This window comes from Pelodiscus sinensis, chromosome 2, assembly GCF_049634645.1.
Source record: "Pelodiscus sinensis isolate JC-2024 chromosome 2, ASM4963464v1, whole genome shotgun sequence".
Taxonomy (NCBI): domain Eukaryota; kingdom Metazoa; phylum Chordata; order Testudines; family Trionychidae; genus Pelodiscus; species Pelodiscus sinensis.
Window position 1 is genome coordinate 34,933,811 of NC_134712.1, and position 20,383 is coordinate 34,954,193.

General features: G+C 44.3%; 1 protein-coding gene and 1 long non-coding RNA gene across 4 annotated transcripts in view; one reads left to right on the forward strand and one right to left on the reverse strand.

Annotated features, from left to right (window-relative positions):
* GRHL2 (grainyhead like transcription factor 2) overlaps positions 1-973 on the reverse strand; it is a 113,771-nt gene extending 112,798 nt beyond the window's left edge. For 2 of the 3 annotated variants that reach the window (XM_006122407.4, XM_006122406.4), the window contains exon 1: positions 522-972. In XM_006122407.4, coding sequence (XP_006122469.1) covers positions 522-541 — 20 coding nt within the window. In that variant the 5' untranslated portion in view covers positions 542-972. Of the gene's footprint in view, positions 1-521 lie in introns of all 3 variants that reach the window. The other variant, XM_006122408.4, reaches the window with a different exon arrangement.
* The window catches only part of LOC102458448 (uncharacterized), a 61,241-nt gene continuing 41,676 nt past the window's right edge, over positions 819-20,383 (forward strand). Inside the window, exon 1 of the long non-coding RNA XR_332031.4 lies at positions 819-958. This is a non-coding gene — a long non-coding RNA (uncharacterized LOC102458448). The remainder of the gene's footprint in view (positions 959-20,383) is intronic.

Sequence of the window (20,383 nt, forward strand, 5' to 3'; positions counted from 1 at the left end):
AAACAAAATCCCCCCAAAAGCCACTTGCCAAACACCCCGTTCCTCGCAACGGCCCCAGCCGGCAGCGGGGTCTCCCCCAGGCGCCCCCCAGCAGAGATTTCAGAGCCCCTCCTCCTGCGCTCGGCCACACGCACCCGGGCAAGGAGAAGGGGGAAGAAGATGGCCGTTTGTGATCCAATATAAAAGCTCTTTGTTGCACTCACACAAAAGCCAAGAGCCACTTTTCGGCCCGGGCCTGAGGCCCAGTGCTCTGCTCTGGGGCGAAACGAAAAAGTCCCCCACACGGAAGAAAGCTCGGCTGAAAAGGGAACACGAAAAAAAGAGCGAGAGGAGAAACGTGAAAGCCGCAGCGTTGTGCTCAGCAGCCCTGGGACTCATTCAGCCTCCTCAGTCTAGTGCCTTTTCTCGAGGCAGCATGGGAATCCCAGCAGGTCCAGAGCCACCACCAACAAAACACAACAAACCAGTTGGTCTGATCAGCCCAAAACGGCAGGAGCAGCAGGATGTCTGTGATCACTTACTTGTCCGTCTCTTGTGACATGTTTGATCCAATGAACTCTCTCCCCTTTTCCTGCTGCCTCAGTCTCTCTGGTGAAACTGGACTTTCAAGTCTGTGCAGGTGAAGGTGTGTGAGCGCCCGGGACGGGAGAACCAGAGCTACTGGTAATTCTGCTTTCTTCCCCCCTCCCGCCTCTCCCTCCGCCAGCCCCAGAGGTAGGACAGGTACAGCCCCCTCTCCCTTCACGTGTGGGCAGAGGCTGGGTGCTGGGTTCTCTCCCGTGGTGCTGGGGCAGGGGGAGGTACAGAGCGGAAAGCAGCAGACCTAGGCGCCCACAGGTAACTTTCTCGAGAGGAGCTGGATTCTTTCACTGAAGGATACACGGCAGAGGGACGCGCTGCGAGCTGATTGGATAGGGGTGGCGCTCAGGTGAGCTGCCATTGGAAGAGACGCGCTCAGGTAAGGCCCCCGCTTAACTCCAGGTAACTCGCTGCGGAGCAGGGCAGCACGGGGCTGGCTGGGAGAGAGAGCTGAGAAAAGAGCTGCCCGAGGCTGGCTGTAGGCAGCTGAGCTGGGGGGAGACCTGCTGGTCCAGCAGCCCGCAGGCCCGAGCGAGGCGCCATCAGAGCTCTCTGCGCTCCACATAACTTTTTCCCCGGGCTGTTTAACAATCAGCCCCACCCCCACCCGCAGACAGCTGAAATGCCAGCCGAGTAGGGGAAAAGGCCAACGCTATTGAATTCAGAGATCTAAAGAACCCTGGATGGCCAATGGGGTATGGCTGAGAACAATAAACAAGAACGTTTATTGTCCTGTACAGAGGGATGTTTGGAAGAAATATGTAACTACAGCTACCTGAGAGACAAGCATATCTATTATATGATTGCACTGTACCAGTTTTACCTAAACAACAAGATTTACAATCCAAATCAGAGCTATAAAAATGAACTTGTGAGATTTATGCTCAGTTAAACAGCATTGTCCAGCTTTATTTTTGGCTTTAGGAAAACGGTAGGGAAAAATTCACGTCTATGCCTTTGACTTTCCCAACCAAAACCTGTCAAGGAGTCACCTGCACTTCCTACCCACCCATTGTTACAATTCCTGAGCCCTGTCAGTATCACACAGGCATCCACTGACTGTTTCCCTGTTTTTGTTGTCATTTGGTGTTCTTCAGAGTAGCATCAGCCATCAATGTTTGCTCTGTAACTCCACAGAAACAGGACTTAGACACACACTGTTCTTCATGCTTAAAACAGATACTCCATGAGGCTGGAATGAACTGAATTTTAAATTGCTGGATTTGTCAGAGAAGAAAACATTTCACAATGAAGCCAGATTCATGATGCCAGAAGATGACACCCACCATCTGAATCTAAGAGCTAGTTGTAGCAAATGATGTGGCACATCTGTCAGGATACAATCTGCAAGCACAGAGGTCCTAAGGAAAATAAGTGCTCAGAAGCTTAGTGACAAAAACTCGCTATGCATCATAAATAATAACCCTTACTACATAGTATATAAAGCTATTTATATGCCATTATATAATACAAGTTTTCACAGGAGTAATAATTAGTTGTCCTATTTCACAGTAGGATTAATTAGTTAATAAGAACATAAGAACAGCCATACTGGGTCAGACCAAAGGTCCATCTAGCCCAATATCCCGTCTTCCAACAGTGGCCAATGCCAGATGCCCCAGAGGGTGTGAACAGAACAGGTAATCCTCAAGTGATCCCTCCCCTGTCACCCTTCTCCAGAGAAACAGAGGCTAGAGACCCCATTCCTACCAATCCTGACTAATAAGTATTGATTGGCCTATCATCCATGAATTTATCTAGTTCTTGCACTCCATGAAGAAATATTTCCTTTTGTTTAAACCTGCTAATTATTAACAATTATTTTAAAATGCTTTGTCCAGGTAGTTCACTAGACCAACAACTGTTCACAAGGCACTAAAACATAGATATTTCAATTTCAGTTATGCTCATATGCCTTTTTAGTTCACAAAGGTATTCACTGGTAGAAACATTTACTGAAATAGTATATTTTGTAGTAAATATTTAGTAATTTTCAAATATAGAAAATTTTGACCTTGTGGAGCCTAAATCTTTTCTCACATCACTTTAAACAAAACTTTAATAAATTGGGATTTCAATAATGTAAAGATGTAAATGTAAAAATCAGCATGAGTTCAGAAGCAGATGCATAAATTTGCACAAACCTAAGTCTATATTCAAAGTTACTAGCCAAATTAAGCTCAACTCAATATAAGCCAGGTTTCAGTTGATTTCAAAATATCCACTAAACATTTGCAGTGGTTTAACTATATTGATTTTAAAATGTTTTTAGCTAACCCAGTAGAGTTTTGAGTGTAGACAGCCTGATTGTTAGGAATCAAAAACAATACCTTGCCACCTATATGGCTAGTCAAAAGTAACAGCTTGAATTTTGAATAACAAATGCTGCCAATAAATTAATCAAACTATCTATAAGCCAAGAATTATTCATAAAAATGATTCTACAGTAGTTGTGTGTTATCTGAGACAGTCAAAATTCAAATAGGAAAAAAAGCCAGTCCATTCAATAAAGTATGCACTACAAATAATTTGCTCATTTCTAACAAGGAAGTATGATTCTCAGAGGGGTAGCTGTGTTAGTCTGTAACTGAAAAAAAATAAAAAAACAACAAATGGTCTTGCAGCACCTGAGAGGCTAACAAAAAACATAGAGGCTACGTCTACGTGAAACGAGGTGTACAGCTAGTTCGGATTAGGAAGCCTAATCCGAACTAGCTACTCCGTGCCGCGTGTAGCCGCGCGGCACGGGGTTCGAACTAGCCGGCATTTAAAAATGGCGCCGGCCGGCTTCATGCAAATGAAGCCCGGGAAATTCAAATCCCGGGCTTCATTTGCAAGTGCGGATGACTACATTAACCCCGCTAGTTCGAACTAGCGGGGTAGTGTAGACATACCCTAAGGTGCTGCAGAACCATTCATTGTTTTTTAAGGCGCTTCAGTGGGTAGCCAAGTTAGTCTGTTACAGAAAAAAACAACAAATGGTCTGGTAGCACTTTATAGACTAACAAAACATGCAGATGGTATCATGAGCTTTCGTGGGCACAACCCACTTCTTCAGATGACTGGAGTATGAGTAGGGGATATGAAAACTCAAAATAAATAGGAGAGGGAAAGGAGAGGGCGGAGAAAAAGAAAGAAAAAAAAGGAAAAAAAGGAAGGGTGTGTGTGAGATAGGGCATCAATAAGCATCTGAAGAATAGGTACCAACTACATGTTTTGTTAGTCTATAAAGTGCCACCAGACCTGTTATTGTTTTTTAAGGATGTCACCTTAAAACCACTTGGGGACCTAAGGATACAATTTATCAGTAGCATTTCTTAGGAAAATAAAAAGTGAAATGCTGGCTCTGTTGAAGTCAATGTGAACACTCCGGTTTCAAATAGGGCAGGGGTTCATTCCAAAACCTTAAGTTTTAGATATCCTAAAACAAGCTTCGGTATTAGTCCAAAAAGGACTATTTGTACTAGTAAGCAAATAGGTGGTTCCAAATCAGAGCTAATCCTTTCTTTCTCTTTATTTTTAACATTACAATAACATTTAGGTTGTGATTTTTCATTTTCCTAATGAAGTCTTTAAAAGCCACTGCTGAGTACTTTTGAAAAAACTACTTGTATTGAGGTAGGAGCGTGGACGTGGAAGGTTGGATGACTTTATAAGAAAAACATTCTCATCGCAATCCTGGATCAAGTCCAGTTGGTAATCTGAACTGAAGTTTGTTGTTCTAGTACACAGATCACAATACGAAACTGTTTTTGGCATTCAGTTCTTAGGGAGATTCCCTCAGAATGAGCTAAACCCAGGGACTGAATAAGCTTTCACCCTCAAAGAAAGTGGCCCAAGGTCAAAACTAGTGGAAAATTATAGGGCAGTGGCCCTTTCTGTCTTGTCATTGTTGGAGCTGTTTAGTGATAAATATTCTTATTCCTAGGGATGTAAAATCCCATTTAAAAGTTAACTGGTTAAACATCACATTTAACCAGTTGCCCCAGCAAGCATGCCGGGTAACCAGTTAACTCTTTACATCCCTACTTATACCCCAGCCTGTAGGTGTGGAAGAAGGAAAACAGATCCTCAGAATCATCCAACTGTATTTCATGGGGATTTCTTTGTTTGGATGGAGTTTTTCTGCTACATTTAGCAGATGGAAATATATCTTAAAACATTGGAGTCAAGTTCTAATTGAGCAAGTCAAACAAGTCCTGTCTGGTCCAACTTGCTTCTCATTCTCCGTGATCTACAAAATCTCCATACCCTGTATTTGTTTGTCAATGAGTCAGTTGCAAAATCAACTAACAGTCTCTTCTGACCTAAGAAATCCTCCTCTCTTGTAATACAATCGGTCATTGAGTTAAAACCCAATAGCTATGTGGCATATACTTTAAAATCTATGAAAACTTTAAAAACAACAATGGTCCTGTAGCACTGTAGGGCTCGTCTGTACTAGGAAATTATTTCGAACTAACTCCTGAAATAACCATTTTGAAATAGCGTGTGCACAGTACAGGGAAGTCTTGAAATTAGTCCAAGACAGGCTCCCTTAATGTGGACACGCTACCTCGACATAGAGCCTCAGGAAGCACTGGGGAGTAACTACTTTGAATGACTCTGGGGTGTAGCTGTTTTGAAACAGAAGCAGTGGAGTGTCACACTACTGCTATTTCAAAATAACTATTTCAAAATAAGCATTATTGCTTGTGGAAAGCAGGAGTTATTTCTTCAAAATAACTAGCCTGTTATTTTGAAATAACGAGCTTGGTAGTGTGGACGCAATTTTTGTTTTATTTCAAAATAACTCCCTAGCTAGACCAGAGCTAAGAGACTAACCAGAAAATATATAGAAAGTATCATGAGCTTTCTATATATATTTTTGCTTAGTCTCTAAGGGTATGTCTACACTACCTTCCTAGTTCGAACTAGGAAGGTAATGTAGGCATACCGCACTTGCAAATGAAGCCCGGGATTTGAATTTCCCGGGCTTCATTTGCATAAGCAGGGAGCCGCCATTTTTAAAACCCCGCTGGTTCGAACCCCGTGCAGCGCGGCTACACGGGGCTCGAACTAGGTAGTTCGGACTAGGATTCCTATTCCGAACTACTGGTACACCTCGTTCCACTTATACGAGGTGTACTGGTAGTTCGGAATAGGAATCCTAGTCCGAACTACCTAGTTCGAGCCCCGTGTAGCCGCGCTGCATGGGGTTCGAACCAGCGGGGTTTTAAAAATGGCGGCTCCCCGCTTATGCAAATGAAGCCCGGGAAATTCAAATCCCGGGCTTCATTTGCAAGTGCGGTATGCCTACATTACCTTCCTAGTTCGAACTAGGAGGGTAGTGTAGACATACCCTAAGATGCTTCAGGACCAAGGTTTTTAAAGTTTTTTTAGTTACAGACTAACATGGCTACCCTGCTGAGACTTTAACATCTATGGTGTATCTTAGGACCCTTACAAGAATAATTAAGCTGACAGTTTCATTTACTGTTCCAGGCAACCACTGTTTTTCATGTTTTGCTTTGGCTTGCTTGTTTGCATAGCAGCTTCTAGTTTTACTATAGCATTACGCCGATAAAAAACATATAATTCAACTAAAAACCTTCTTCATGTTTGCATTATTTGCTATATTACAGCTAATTTTAGCATTGGTTGGAATTGCCAGTGGTGGGCAGAAAAAACAGGAAATATAAGGTTTAACTAGGGTTACTAATTGGGGTAAGTATCTAAAATGGTTTTCTGAAAACTACTAAAAGAAGTCTATGAGATAAAAGGTATGAAAGTTTAACATTTATATCAAAACAAAAGGTATAAAGAAGTTTAGTGAGACATCAGATGTCTGACAATCCCTTCTCATGGTTTCAGAGGACTACGTTGTATTTCAGTTGTGTACCACTGTGCGCTATTGCATCTTATTACCAAAAATTAGACTAAAACCAACAGTCCATTTCATATAGACTGTCCTTGCTTACTCAATGTCTACACTGCATTCCTCCTTCGAGAGAGGAATGCAAATGCAGCTGAGCAAGATTGCAAATGAAGCACGGATTTGAATTTCCCATGCTACATTTGCATAATTGCGTCCATCCGCTATTTCGAAATACCCTATTTCGAGATAAAAAATGCCATAAGAACATAAAAACATAAGAACGGCCATACTGGGTCAGACCAAAGGTCCATCTAGCCCAGTATCCTGTCTACTGACAGTGGCCAGCACCAGGTACCCCAGAGAGGGTTGACCGAAGACAATGATCAAGCGATTTGTCTCCTGCCATCCCTCTCCAGCCTCTGACAAACAGAGGCCAAGGACACCATTTTATCCCCTGGCTAATAGCCTTTTATGGACCTAATCTCCATGAATTTATCCAGCTTCTCTTTAAACTCTATTATAGTCCTAGCCTTCACCACCTCCTCTGGCAAGGAGTTCCACAGGTTGACAACACGCTGTGTGAAGAAGAACTTCCTTTTATTAGTTTTAAACCTGCTACCCATTAATTTCATTTGGTGTCCTCTATGAAGATGTAGATTCAGTTATTTTGAAAGAAACCCTTTCTTTCGAAATAACCGTTAAACCTCATTTTTTGAGGAGTAAGGGTTATTTTGAAAGAAGGGGTTTTCTTTCAAAATAACTGCGTCTACACAGCATTTTTATCTCGAAATAGGGTATTTTGAAATAGCAGCTGGACGTGATTATGCAAATGAAGTGCGGGAAATTCAAATCCACTCTTCATTTGCAATTTCGCTCGGCTGCATTTGCATATCTCTCGTGAAAGAGGAATGCCGTGTAGACATTCTCTTATAGAACAGCTTTGTTGAGTTTAATGGAGAATAACTGTTCTGTAGCTAGTTTGAGCGATCCAATAGCATTGACAGAGAGCTATATATTGATAGAGAGCTAGCCTGTAGAGTCAAGCATGGAAATGTATGGGACAGAATTGCATTGTTTCGGTGCCCTAACTGTGCACCCTTATAACAAGGGTTCTCAAACTTCATTGTACCACAACCCCCTTCTGATAACAAAAATTGCTACTCCATCCCAGGAGCGGGGGGAGGAGAGCAGAAGCCTGAGTCCGTCTGAGCCCCGCAGCCCCAAGGATGAGGGAGATAAAATGGTGAGGGAGGCAAAGCCCAGGCACCATTGCTCTGAGTGGAGGGACCAAGGCTTCCAGAGCTTCAGTCCCAGGTGGGAGCCTTTGACCTGAGCCCTGCCACTAAGGGATGAAGTCTTCTGGCTTTGGATCTGGACGGTGGGACTGAGACTTCAGCTTTGGACCAGAGCAATGTGGCTCGGTCTTCAACCCTGGACAGTGGAGCTTGGGCTTGAGTCCCTGACCCCAGCAAGTCTAACACTAGCCCTGGCAACCCCATTAAAATGGGGTTAAACAACCCACTTTGGGGTCCTGAGACCCAACCCAGTTTGAGAACTGTTGTCTTAACATGGTTGGACTTCTGCTACTTAACTGCATTTCCTGGGTTTATATTTCTTGATTTGGGGATAATTACAACATTGTTACCATGTATTTTACCATAAATTACTCATTCATACTCTCAGTCGAAACTCCATTTTAATGTCATTTTTCTCTGGAAATGTCTCTAGAAACCTATTAATTTATCACTATTTAAATTCTTTAGAACATAGATGCTGGTAAGGATTTTCTGTTACATTTACAGCTAACTTGACCCAGATTTAAGCTAACAACTACACATGGCATTGTATAGAAGTTAAAGAGAGAGAGAGAGAGAGAGAGTTCTTGTGGTTACCAGTTCGACTTCAGTGGTTGCTTGTGCAAGTGGTGGGTTTGGCTCCAAGTTCTTAAGCAAGGAGCAGACAGTGTAATTATGACAAATGAGTCAAAGGACAGTAATTCATCTAGAATCTTAAAACTCCAGGTAAAATTCTGTGCTGAACCTTGAGTCGAGGAAATGTCTTTAAGTCCCCCTTTTGCACATCGAGTCATGGTCTGCTTCACTGTCCCTAGTTTAATTTGGACAACGCTGGAGACCTGTTTAAGTTATGGCAGCTTGTTCTCGACGGCCTATGGGCTGCAACACCTGTGGCCCCATCCCCTACAGACCCTTCCGGTCCCGCTGCCTGCTCCCTGCAAGCTGCTACTCTGACACCAGAGACTTGTTGCTTTATGGAAGGCAACCACATGGCTTTCTTTCTGTGTCATCTTGTCAGATTCATGGCTTTTAGCTGGCCTGTATGCAGGGAGTGCGTGAAGAGTGCGAACGCACGTCCAAGCGTAAGGTAGGAGCAGCACGCTGCCCAAACCTCCTTCCCCCATGCTCCAGCTGGCCGGGGAAGGCTGGGGCTGATTTTTCCACTCTTCCCCAGGAGTGAGACCAGGGATGGGGCAGGGTCTTGCTCCTGAGTGGGGGAGGAGGGGCAAATCAGTCCCAGTGTTCCTCTGGCCGGCGGGAGCTGGGGAGAGGGAGTCTCCGGCAGAGCGCCTTTCCCCAGCTGGCTGGAGCACAGTTACTTGGGGAAGCATGACTTTCACAGAGCTTGCACACAACTCAGTGCAGGACTGAACTTCTGACTGACCTTCCAACCAGTCCATAACACTTGTAAAACTGCTGTGAGTTTTAGAAAATACAGATATAAAATATCCACGTGAAACAATAAGTGGTTCAAAAACTGTTGTGTTTTCTCATGATCTCTTTTTGCTTTACTGTATTGTCCTAAAAAAGTAATAGATATACCTGTTCAAGCTGACTTATTCAGAATACTTCCTAGCGCTCAGCAGTCTTTCATTCAGTAGATTAACAGGAAGGATGGATTCTAAACAAAGCCTGTCTATCTTCTCCACACTTCAGGAACCATAGTAAAGTTAGTCCAAGGAATTTCAGAAAAAAAAAAGCTTTTCATGTGTTGGAGTTTGCCCCAACTATCAATGTAAATAGATGCTATGAAAATGGTAGAAAATGGTGCTTGAAAATTATAAATAATATTTTAATCAAGTAGGTGGCAGGGAGCACTATGGTGATAATACGGAAGAAATATTAGTAAAAGGTGTTTTTATAAATAGAATAGCAACTTAGAATAGCGAGGAATGTCAGGATATACTGACCAGGCATGTATCATTTTCAGAGGACTTTACCATATTATTTGGTAATTCAGTGACTTGTCCAATGTTAGAAAAGGAATTAGAACCAAGAGGATAACTCTGGATATCCTGGCTCCTAGTCCTAGAGTTAGGTCAATAGCCCACATCTGAGGCGATGTCTACACTGCAGGCTTTTGCTAGCAGAGTATGCTAATGAAGTGCTCATTAGCATTTGTCACGCTGTCATTTGCATATTCGCTGCCGATGCTTTTTGCACAAGAACCTTATGCCTCAAAAAAGGAGGTATAAGCATCTTGTGCAAAAGTGGGTTTTTTTTGCACAAAATGGACCCCCCTACACTGCTTGTTTTTGCGCAAAAACCCCTTGTGCAAAAAGCATCAGCAGAGAATATGCAAATGACAGCGTGACGTGTATAATATTGCCACTTCCATTGTCTCTTTTTATTTATTCAGTTTGGGAGCTTTTAAGACGAGAGATATAAACAATTTTTCTTTGGGTAAAAGTGAAGTAAATTTGGTCAACAAGCCAGGCTAAGCATATTGGAGCATCAGAGCTTACTGAGATAACCTTCAGCCTTCCACAGGGCTGCTTATGAGTTCCAGGTTATTGTTTGGGGTTGTTGTTTTTTTTAATGCTCGTTAGCTTTAAGAGCATTAAATCCCACTGATTCAGGAATACGCTGGCTAAGCCTCCCCTGCAGCAACAGACTCAGTAGCCTGTCCCAACTGGCTGACAATCTAGGAGATAGTATGTATTTATATGTGATACGCCAAGAGTACACCCACATACCCAGAGATTATTTTTCATATTTAGACACCCACTGCAAGTAATGTTAGTTATCCCTAGGCGTACAGTGAAGAAACTACTAGATGCCCAAATGACTCCCTAACAGCCACCTTTGCATCTTTCCTCCAGCTCCTACGTCCTGCAATGGTCATAGCATGTCCAGATCCAAGAATCAGGCCCATTGGATTGAAAGCAGGCTGCTACCTGATAGGTAGCATGGAATAGCTTTGTGCCTTAATTATCCTTTTGCAACACCAGATGCCTATGGAGCTGAACCCTAATGCCCCAAAATTGCATGAATTGGCACAGGTTTATTAACTGTCCTTTAATAAGGTTTGCAAATAGTGGGTACCAGAGCCTTTGTTAACTGCTTGGAAGCTGTGGAATATATTGAGCAATGACATTGCATCTGTTTCCTTGGTTCTGGCATTTTAAGAAATGGATGAAACAAGGCATCTGTTTTCTCAAGCCTTTCAGGCATTTTGAGCTCTGTAAACTCTTCATACTACGTAATGCCTCAAGACACTTTGTAAATAAATGAGGGGTATATTGGAGATTTTGTTTCCTTTATTCTACTATGGAAAGCAAATATCTCAGAATAAACAGGTTTATTTACAATGCCTTTTTTTCCTTTCTGCTTTATTCTACTTTTTCTTGGTTTGTTTTTCTCTTTACCACCTACATGGAACCATTTTCTTTTCACCAGATGAGTTGAAAGTACATTTTACTGAAGAAGTTAGTTTTGTGCGCTTCCCAGCCATGCATGGATTCTAAGGATTTGCCTGCCTTTGTTTGGCTAGAAAAACAAAGTACATGGAGATGGCTGTTTGTTTATCTAATGCATATGGTGGAGAGATGTAAAGGCAGTAAGATTTACATTTCAATTTCTTTGCCACTTCTTTCTCTTGCTCCCACACATCCAGGATAGTCTTGAAGGAGCATGAAATGAATGTGCTTCTATTTTACCATAAACTAACTTGGTGTACTAACACTTCAGAGGGGAATACAAACCCATTGCTGCTGTCATTCTGGGAACAAATCACTGCTCTATAAACTGAAAATGTAGTTAATTTGTTTGCCGTGTTGTTCAAGCTGTGTTGATCCTAGGATCTGAGAGAGACAAGGTGGTCCATTTTACTGGATCAACTTCTGTAGATGGAAAGTACAAACTTTCAAGCTACACAGGGCTTTCCTTCAAGTCTAGGGAAGGAAGCAGAACTGAGCTCAATCCTTTAAAAGATTTGTTGAGGGTATGCAGGTGTGCTGTACTTGTAACTTTAGCACTGTTCTAAATGCACTGCTTAGTGCAATTCTCTCATGCAGATGGGCCACTGAAGTCAGCAGGATCTGTGTATGTATATCTAGGGGCAAGACAGTGTGACAAACTCAATATTAATTATCATGTAAGTATGGTTGCTCTCATTGGCCTGTAAGGAACACACATTCAGGAAGCACAATTTAGAAATTACAATCCAGGAGCACAGCATTTTAGGTGACTTTGCTAAGGCACCTTCATCATCTTCACTGATAAAGTTACATGGTATCCCACACTTGGTCATTTTCATACTATGGTAGCACCTAGCAGTCTAGCAGTGGTGAAAGCATGTCAGGGGGATCCCATGAGAGGTCTGCAACCTGCTGCAGCTCATGGAAGAACATAGGAATTAACTGCTATCTGTTCATGATTTATCCAATGAGTTCTAGGAATTTTCATGTATGAATGTGGGGTAGCCTTCTTTTATTCAGTGCATTATTTTGTTCTGCCTCACACCTTAGTAAGCCCAGTGGTTATTCTTTGGGGCACTTTCAGACTACTTCCCTTTGCTCTCTCCTATACATTGCTGAGTACATAAGTAAATGAATTTTATATTCTAAAGCAGAGGTCGGCATCCTTTTCAAACCAGAGAGCCAAATGACATTAAAATTCAGAACAAGTGGTCAACAAAGAGCCAGTATAAGAATGCCCATTTGCATGACCGAAAATATACAACTAAATATTATTGATAATTGACATGATGATTAACGATAGCATAAGTGAAACTTTGTAGTCTCAGACTTTAGTTAATGGGACTTCTGCTGCTGCTGGGGCGCACTTTGTGGAAATAGGGTGCAGGAGTCAGGGTTGGGGTATGTGAAGGGCTCAGGGCAGGGGCTTGGGATGTGTGGGAGGTGCAGGAGGCAGGGCAGGGCAATGTGTGTTTGGGGGGGAGGGGGGCGGAGCCAGATTACCTTACTGCACTCAGGCACCAGTGGCTGGACTAGCAACTGAGCCAGGATTGCTGCAGCCGGATCGTGGCCTCCCTTCCTACGTATGCCACAGTAGGAGGTGGGCCACTGCCAGCCCTTTCTCCAGCCAGACAGGGGCCAGACTGGGGACAGGATGCTGTGGCCAGATGGGGGCAGTTGCGGCCATGCTGTTGCAGGTGCCACAGCTGGGCTGCAGGGTCTGCCCAAGGAGCACAGTGGCTGGGGACAGTCTGCGGACATCAGGTGGGCTGGAGCTGGGCCACTGCTGCCAGTTGGAGGCATCTGCCGCCACCAGCCCCTCTCACTATCCCATCTTGGAGCACTCACACGTCTCCTACAGCACGTCCTCCGCCTGTCTTTAAACGAGCAGAGTCCCCCAGCCGGCTCTTGCCAGAATACAGCCAGTTCTTACTGGGGCGCTCTGCCTTACTTCCACCTCTGGTTAAAGGTGAAACAGACAAAAAAAGACCATCCTGACATGAGTAATTACGTGTTTTTAAAATTTTGAATTCTTTTTTCATTTTAGTTTAAAACATTGCATGTATTTTGGGAATAACAAGAGAGCCAGATTTGGCTCAAGAGCCATGGGTTGCTGACTCGTGTTCTAAAGACCAGAGATAGGGACAGAACAGGTCCCTGCAGTCTTACCAGGAATGAGAAACATGAAGACAGAATATTTGTGCTGTGGTTGTGCTTAGAACTGTTGTTGTGCCCCAATCAGGGTCAGCATTCTGTTATACTAGGCGATGTACAAACACAAAGAGACTAATCTCAGTCCTCTGAAGAGCTTGCAATTCCCTCTTTAAACCACTTGCTCTTAGAGCATAATCCAATGTCTGTGATAGTCAATCAGAATTTTTCCATTCACTTCTGTGAGCTATTGATTCATGTAGGCTCATGTCCAGTGGTCATGTTCCTTCCCTTGCCTCAACCCTCTATGCCATGTATTTAATTCCCATGCAGATGGCACTCCTCTGGCTGTCCTTCCTCCTTTTGCACCCTCCTGTTCACAGCAGAACTGAATGGATGCCATTCCTTTAGATGGTAAAACTCTTCCTGTAGATTGTAAATTTCATTCCAGTTTTATAGCAATACTGGAAGATTACAAATAAATCCAAAACCAGAACCCAAAGTGTACCTGCTTTAAGCTGCGGCCCCCAGCTTGCCTGGATTCAGTCCCTTGGGAGGTTGCCCCCAGTTCGGGGTCCCCCCCAGCATTGGGGAGCCCGTGTTAGCACTCCAGCCCCCCACACTGTCCCCCACGGAGCTGGAGCACACAAAATCTACTAGCTTGGCCCCCACTAGGCTCTGGTGTGCAAAGGGAATGTCCTCATATGTGGGGCACCTGACTGATTTTTCTGTGGGCTAGTGGCCCCCCAACCCTAAAATGGTTCCCCGAGTCTGGCTTTTATCATTTGCTGGGGGAGAGCTAGGGTAATTTAGGCTAACAGCTGCCAGACAATAGGTTTGTGTATACTATTAAATTGGTTTGATCTATGGCAGCCTAGGCAATTTAAAGGGAAAGATAAATATACACAAACAGTTCACAAGCTTGGGCTATTATGATGCTAATTGGGAAAGCCATCAAAAAATGCCTTTGCCCTGTGTGGGAATTGCACTCTATGGCATAAGTGGCTAATTAGTGACCCGACAGCTGAACTGCGCCCTTCCCAATCCCCACCTATGGCAAACTGAAAATAATCAGAGCAATCCCATGTGATCAACTGTTACTGTTGCTTAGAGCAATTCAATAACTACATTTGGCAACAGAAAGTGAGTGTAGTTACATGACTATTGAAACAGCATTACAGAACCAAACTCCCAGAACAATGAGCAATATAATTAGACACCGTGTTAAAGGCCCTCCAGTATGAACAGCTTCTCGATTCCTTTGACTCTCAGTAGCGAGTGCAAGCTGTCTTTTTGCAAAGGCACAAGTCTTGTTATTCCTGTTTCCATTTTTTTCCACGCTGACTTCATAGCCCGAGAGGAACACATGCAAAATAGGGACAGGAGGAGCCTCAAAACATACACTAGATTCGAGAGGGCAGGGCACAGACAACACTGAGCAATACCCAAGTGACATGAGCATTAGAGCCAGTCCTACAAACACTGCTGAACATGAAGCATACTATGGTGACCAGCCCAAATGTCGCCAAACCCAAATGTTACATTATGAACAAGCACTCCTGTCCTTCAGATCATGAGATGTGAAAAGGATTGGGAGGTTGTTTGTCTTCTGGTATCAGAGCCTGCAGGTTTCATTTTAAAGATTCCCTAGAAAGTTGTGAGGGTTAGAAATTTACTTGTGACAGGGCCTTCCTTCATGGTGCTCCCTTGTGGCCCAAGATTGTCAGCCCACAAAAGTACATGAGGTCTTCAACAGCAGTTGTCACTTCTCATGGGTCCTGTGCAGTGGTACTATATATAGCCCTCCAGCTAAAGCATGCATGAGATTCATCCCTTACAGGGGCTCAAAGTCTGAAGGTAAATGGATGCTGCAAACTCAAAATCATCTTTCAGCAGGACTGCACCTTTCTGCTCTAGGTTTGCCTTCATGCAGCCTGTCCATTTAGCCCGCCTTCCAGGACTGAGTCATCACATCCACAAGTTCATGCAGCCAGCTGTCTCCAACTCTTGGCTGAAGAGCTCTGTTCTTCTCCGTGGTCAGCCCCAGACTTAGCTTGGTCTCCTCCTTTTAACTCCCTTCTCCGCATCTGACAACTGCTACAGGAGTAAAGGGGCAGGGACCATTGGGTGCACAGGCTCTCATTAATTCCTATCTTGCCAGTCTCAAAAGTCGCATGAAAAGTACCAATTACTGTGAAACTTGAGATAACATTGCAGTAATTGGCTATATTTTAATCCCACTGTCTCCAGTAACACTGCTTGTGGTAGTAAGAGCTTGCATCATTGGGCACTAATCTATTTTTCTGATCTAGTCTTGATTATATTTGCAAAATCCTTTTGCTTCATTATTTCAGTGCACGAAAATTGTTCTTTAATTCTGAATAGTTGTATATTTACCCTATCTTTTGCTTTTTTGAGTCTGAAAATGTTAAAACATTATATTAAAATGAAATCAAAGATTTTAATCACCTAATTTGACTCATTTTGGAAGGTTTTTAATTCATGGGGAGGAAATTACCTGTATTCAAAATATCTGAAAGTGAAATCTCAATTTCTCAGTGTTGCCAACTCTTGAAAGTCTTTTGAGAATAACACAGGTTTGGCTAGAGCTGGAGTCAGTCTTATCACAACCCAAGAAACTCCAGCCCTCTTGCAAATTTCAAATCTTCCTGGGGGGAATGCGCTGTCTGATTGGCTGCCTTCTTAACTTGCCTGTCTACTGAGAAAGAGCAACCAAACAGGATTGCTGCAGGAGGCAGACAGAGTTCTCCTTCCCCCACTCAGGAAGCCAGCCTGCAGCACGTCCACGTCCAGTCTCCTGGCAACCTAATGAATGCTGCTGGTCCTGATACCACCTCTCTGATTGATAGTGCCACCTGATTGGTTGAAAGAGTCAGCAGACTGATCCTGAAGCTCAGTAGCAGCAGCAGGCCTGTGGATGCACAACAGATTCCAAGAACATAGCTGCTCTTGATCCTGTCCCTGCCTCTGCTATCCCTCACCTTGCTGCAACCCCTCGCTTCTTCCTGACTTCCAGCTTCGACCCTCCACTAGTTACACATTGTGACTGTAACTCTGGTTAACCTTAGGTCTTGATTTCTGATACGGCATAAGTTCTTGGCTTTGCTTCTGGATCTGCCTCACCTGGATCCAGCTTTAAGCTGGAGGCTGGCCTCTTTCTCCAATCACTAGGTCAGACCACCTATGACTGAACTGCTGACAGGCACAGAGAGAGCTTTTTGGGTAGGGGAGTGGGAAAAGGAACAGCCAACACTGTTTTCAAAGGAGGGAACAGAAAGAGCTCACATGGGAAGGTGGATAAGAGGATTACATGGCAGCTACTCACCAAGGCCTTAGCATGGGTAAAGACTCCCACAGCTGCAGCAGGAGCAGGTGCAGAGTTTAAGGGGAGAGACAGGCCAGAATTGATGTGGAGGGACACAGAATTTATTAGACCCTGCTGGTGCGCTCTGAAAGGTTCCTAGTTTACGTTAATATTGTCCTGAACATTAATGTAAACTGAGTACCTTTTAGTGCATACCCGCAGTGCCTACAAAGGACAGTTAGGATGCGATGCATTAGTGTGCAACAAATTACATTGCTGTAGAGGGCTTTGCTGTACAGGCAGTCCCCGGGTTACATACAAGATAGGGACTGTAGGTTTGTACTTAAGCTGAATTTGTACTTAAGTCGGAACTGGCGTCCAGATTCAGCCGCTGCTGAAACTGACCAGTGGGTGACTACAGGAAGCCCGAGGCAGAGTTTCTCTGCCCCGGGCTTCCTGGAATCAGCCGCTGATCAGTTTCAACAGCAGCTGAATCTGGACGCCTGGGACAGAGCAGCTGGGGCGCTGCCGGATAGGTCCCCACAGCGCCACACCTCCGCGCTGCGGGGACCAACCCGGCAGCGCCCCAGCTGCTCTGTCCCAGGTGTCCCCAAGTCAGCTGCTGCTGAAACTGATCAGCAGCTGATTCCAGGAAGCCCGGGGCAGAGCAACTCTGCCTCGGGCTTCCTGTAGTCAGCCGCTGGTCAGTTTCAGCAGTGGCTGACTTGGGGACGCCTGGGGCAGAGCAGCTGGGGTGCTGCCGGGTTGGTCCAGTAGCGCCGAGGAACAGTGCTGCGGGACTAACCGGCAGCGCCCCAGCTGCTCTACCACAGGTGTCCGCGAGAAAAGCCTGGTCTGCTGGGGAGGGGGAGGGGGACACATTAGCTGCCCCCCCCCCCAGCAGACCAGGGAGACGTGGAGTAGCTTTTCTCACCCCGGAGGACGCAGGAGGCGGGACCGCGGCGCGTCTGGGCGGTCCCGCCGCCCGCGTCCTCCTGGGCAAGAAAAGCCCCATTCGTAAGTACGGATCCGACATAAGTCGGATCCGCGTAACTCGGGGACTGCCTGTACTGTGTAGGCAAACCTACCACTCTAGGCATGTCACACAAGTAAACACAATATTCAGTGCAAAATTCACAATCAGCAAGAGAGGCCTGTGAGTACTGCAGAAAGATTCAGCCTTCCCAATGATCAAAATAATGCAACCATTAGGTCAACCCATTTCCTCCATAGCTCTTGCCCATCGACCCAAATCCTCCCCAGATGCCTAAGGAAAATGGTCGGCTTTCCAAAAGGCTCACCAAACAAATCCAAGCTTATCAACAAAAAGCGAAGGTAGGTACAAAAAGTCAAAACTCCTTCCTGGAAAAGACATCAGCAGATAACTTAAACAAAGCTGACAACATGGGCTGGCCTAGAATCTTCCAGGTCAATTCAGAACTGTTAAATGAAAACCCTTCCCCTTCTGCGTTCAGGTAAAGAACTATGGTGTAATCGTAATGATGGAAACAGAGGCAGCAATGTTCACATAAAGAGATGGTATCAGCTGCCATAAGAAAGGCCATACTGGGTCAGACCAAAGGTCCATCTAGCCCAGTATCCGTTTTTCTGACAATGGCCAATGCCAGATGCCCTAGGTGGAGTGAAAAGAACAGGTAATCATCAAGTGATCCCTCTCCTGTCATCCATTTCCAGCCCCTGACAAACAGAGGCTAGGGACACCATTCCTACCCATTCTAGCTAATAGCCATTGATGAACCTATCAAAGGTGCCACAAGCATCTTTTTAATATTAAATGATTATTTAAAGGTATATACATAAATAAATAGAAAGAAGATACAGTCTTGATACAAGTCTGCTGGAGTCAATTGTTATGCCTTGTTAAAGAGAACCTGAATTTGGGTTCAAAACCTTTCAGTGTTTTATTGGAAATGCTGACCTCCCTTTTCAGTCCATTTCTGCCTCTGTGCTTCCAGTGATCTCACCATTATTACAACAAGAAACTATTAAGCAACATCCTGTCAGATAAAAATTTGAGTTTCAATTGTCTAACTTACCAGCTAGTTATGTCATTTTCTGAAGTTCAAGTTAAAGCACATCACTTTCATAAACATGAGTAATGCCTTTCGATGCAAGGATGTAGTCATATTAGTGTATTTATTCTTCTTCCCCAGTAGCAATTAAGAACTAAAGATTTATTTGGTTTTAAGATTACTTCTCTTATTTGAGAAATTTCATCAGTAATTTAATTCTTATCGTACCTGTACATTTTTAAGAAACAGGTTTCAGTTCATTTGTGTAATGAAAACATCTACCATTAGATAAATTTGTTGAGTGAAGATTTTTTGATAATCCTGAGGAACCATTGAGCTGGGAACATAAATATAGGTGTGTCCTCCCAACTGCCCACATAAAACTCATCTTAAATCACCGTGCAAGGAATAGCAACTTGATCCTATAAGATGCTGCTGTGTGTGTGGCTTATACTCAATGGTGTTTGTCTGTCTGCAGTACAATAACTTATGAACATTTCATCTGATCAACTCCAAGATTTCAGAGAATGTTCTATGGAGGCATCAATATCCTGAACCTATAGATGATGGTGACAACTGGAAAAAAAATCACAAGAGGGACATTGGCACAGAGAGCCCCTGGCATCTGCTTAGCACAGCCATTAGCCTCCAGTATCTGGGTAATTGTCTATAGATCAAAAAACTGCTGATGGCAGCCATTAGCATTTTTCAGCACAGCAATAGCACATTCTCTCCTCCTCGCCCCTGGCCAAAATAACCCTCTTGGCTCTGCTGAGTCTCCCAAAGTAGTTTAGAAAGCTGACATCTTGGAATATTTCTCCCTCCAAAACAGAAAAGAAACATGAATAAGGGCCAGGGTAGAGAACCTAGAGAGTCCCTGAATTAGGGAATGGGAGGGTGGCACTAGGAGCTAGTGAGGGAAATGCAAGGTGCCCTCAATGCAGTGGTCACCAACCAGTAGATCTAGATCTACTGGTAGATCTTGAAGCCTTTGACAGGTGATCCTGACAGGTTTGGCCATGTGGCTATCAAGTACAGCACTTCAGCTGCTCCTCCTCCCACTGCTGTGCATCTCTGGCCCTTTGCCTTGGAGTTGTTCCCTCAGGAATCTCCTGCTTGCTGTGCAGGACAAGGGAGGGAGAGGATGGTGCTAATATTACCGTGCCCCCTTCTCACACCCTGTATCTTATTTCCACAGTGCAGACATGGGGCACAACAGGACTAGGAATAGAGCAAGTTTGTTAGCTGCTTTTGGGAGTGGTGCAGGGCTAGGGCAGGGGTGAGCCAACCTTAGCCCCACTGCACCATCACCTAGGAGCCACCTGAGGTAAGCAGTGCCCAACTGGAGTCCTCATACTGAACCCCTACCCAACTCATGAACCGCCTTCCTATATGTCAAACCCCTGTCCTAGCCCAGAGCCCCCAGGCATCCAAACATCCCCCCCCCCGAGCCTGCACCTAGAACCCCCTCCTGCAACCCAGCTGCCTGGAGAACATGACCTATGAAGGAAGGCTGAAAGAATTGGGTTTGTTTAGTTTAGAAAAGAGAAGACTGAGGGGGGACATGATAGTGGTTTTCAGATATCTAAAAGGATGTCATGTGGAGGGAGCAGACTTCCTTAGCATGTACCTTTACAGAAGAACCAATGAAAATGGCTTTCTAGTGAAATTAGCCAGAAAAACTCAGCCTTGTTTGATGATGTAATTGGACCTGAGCCATTTTC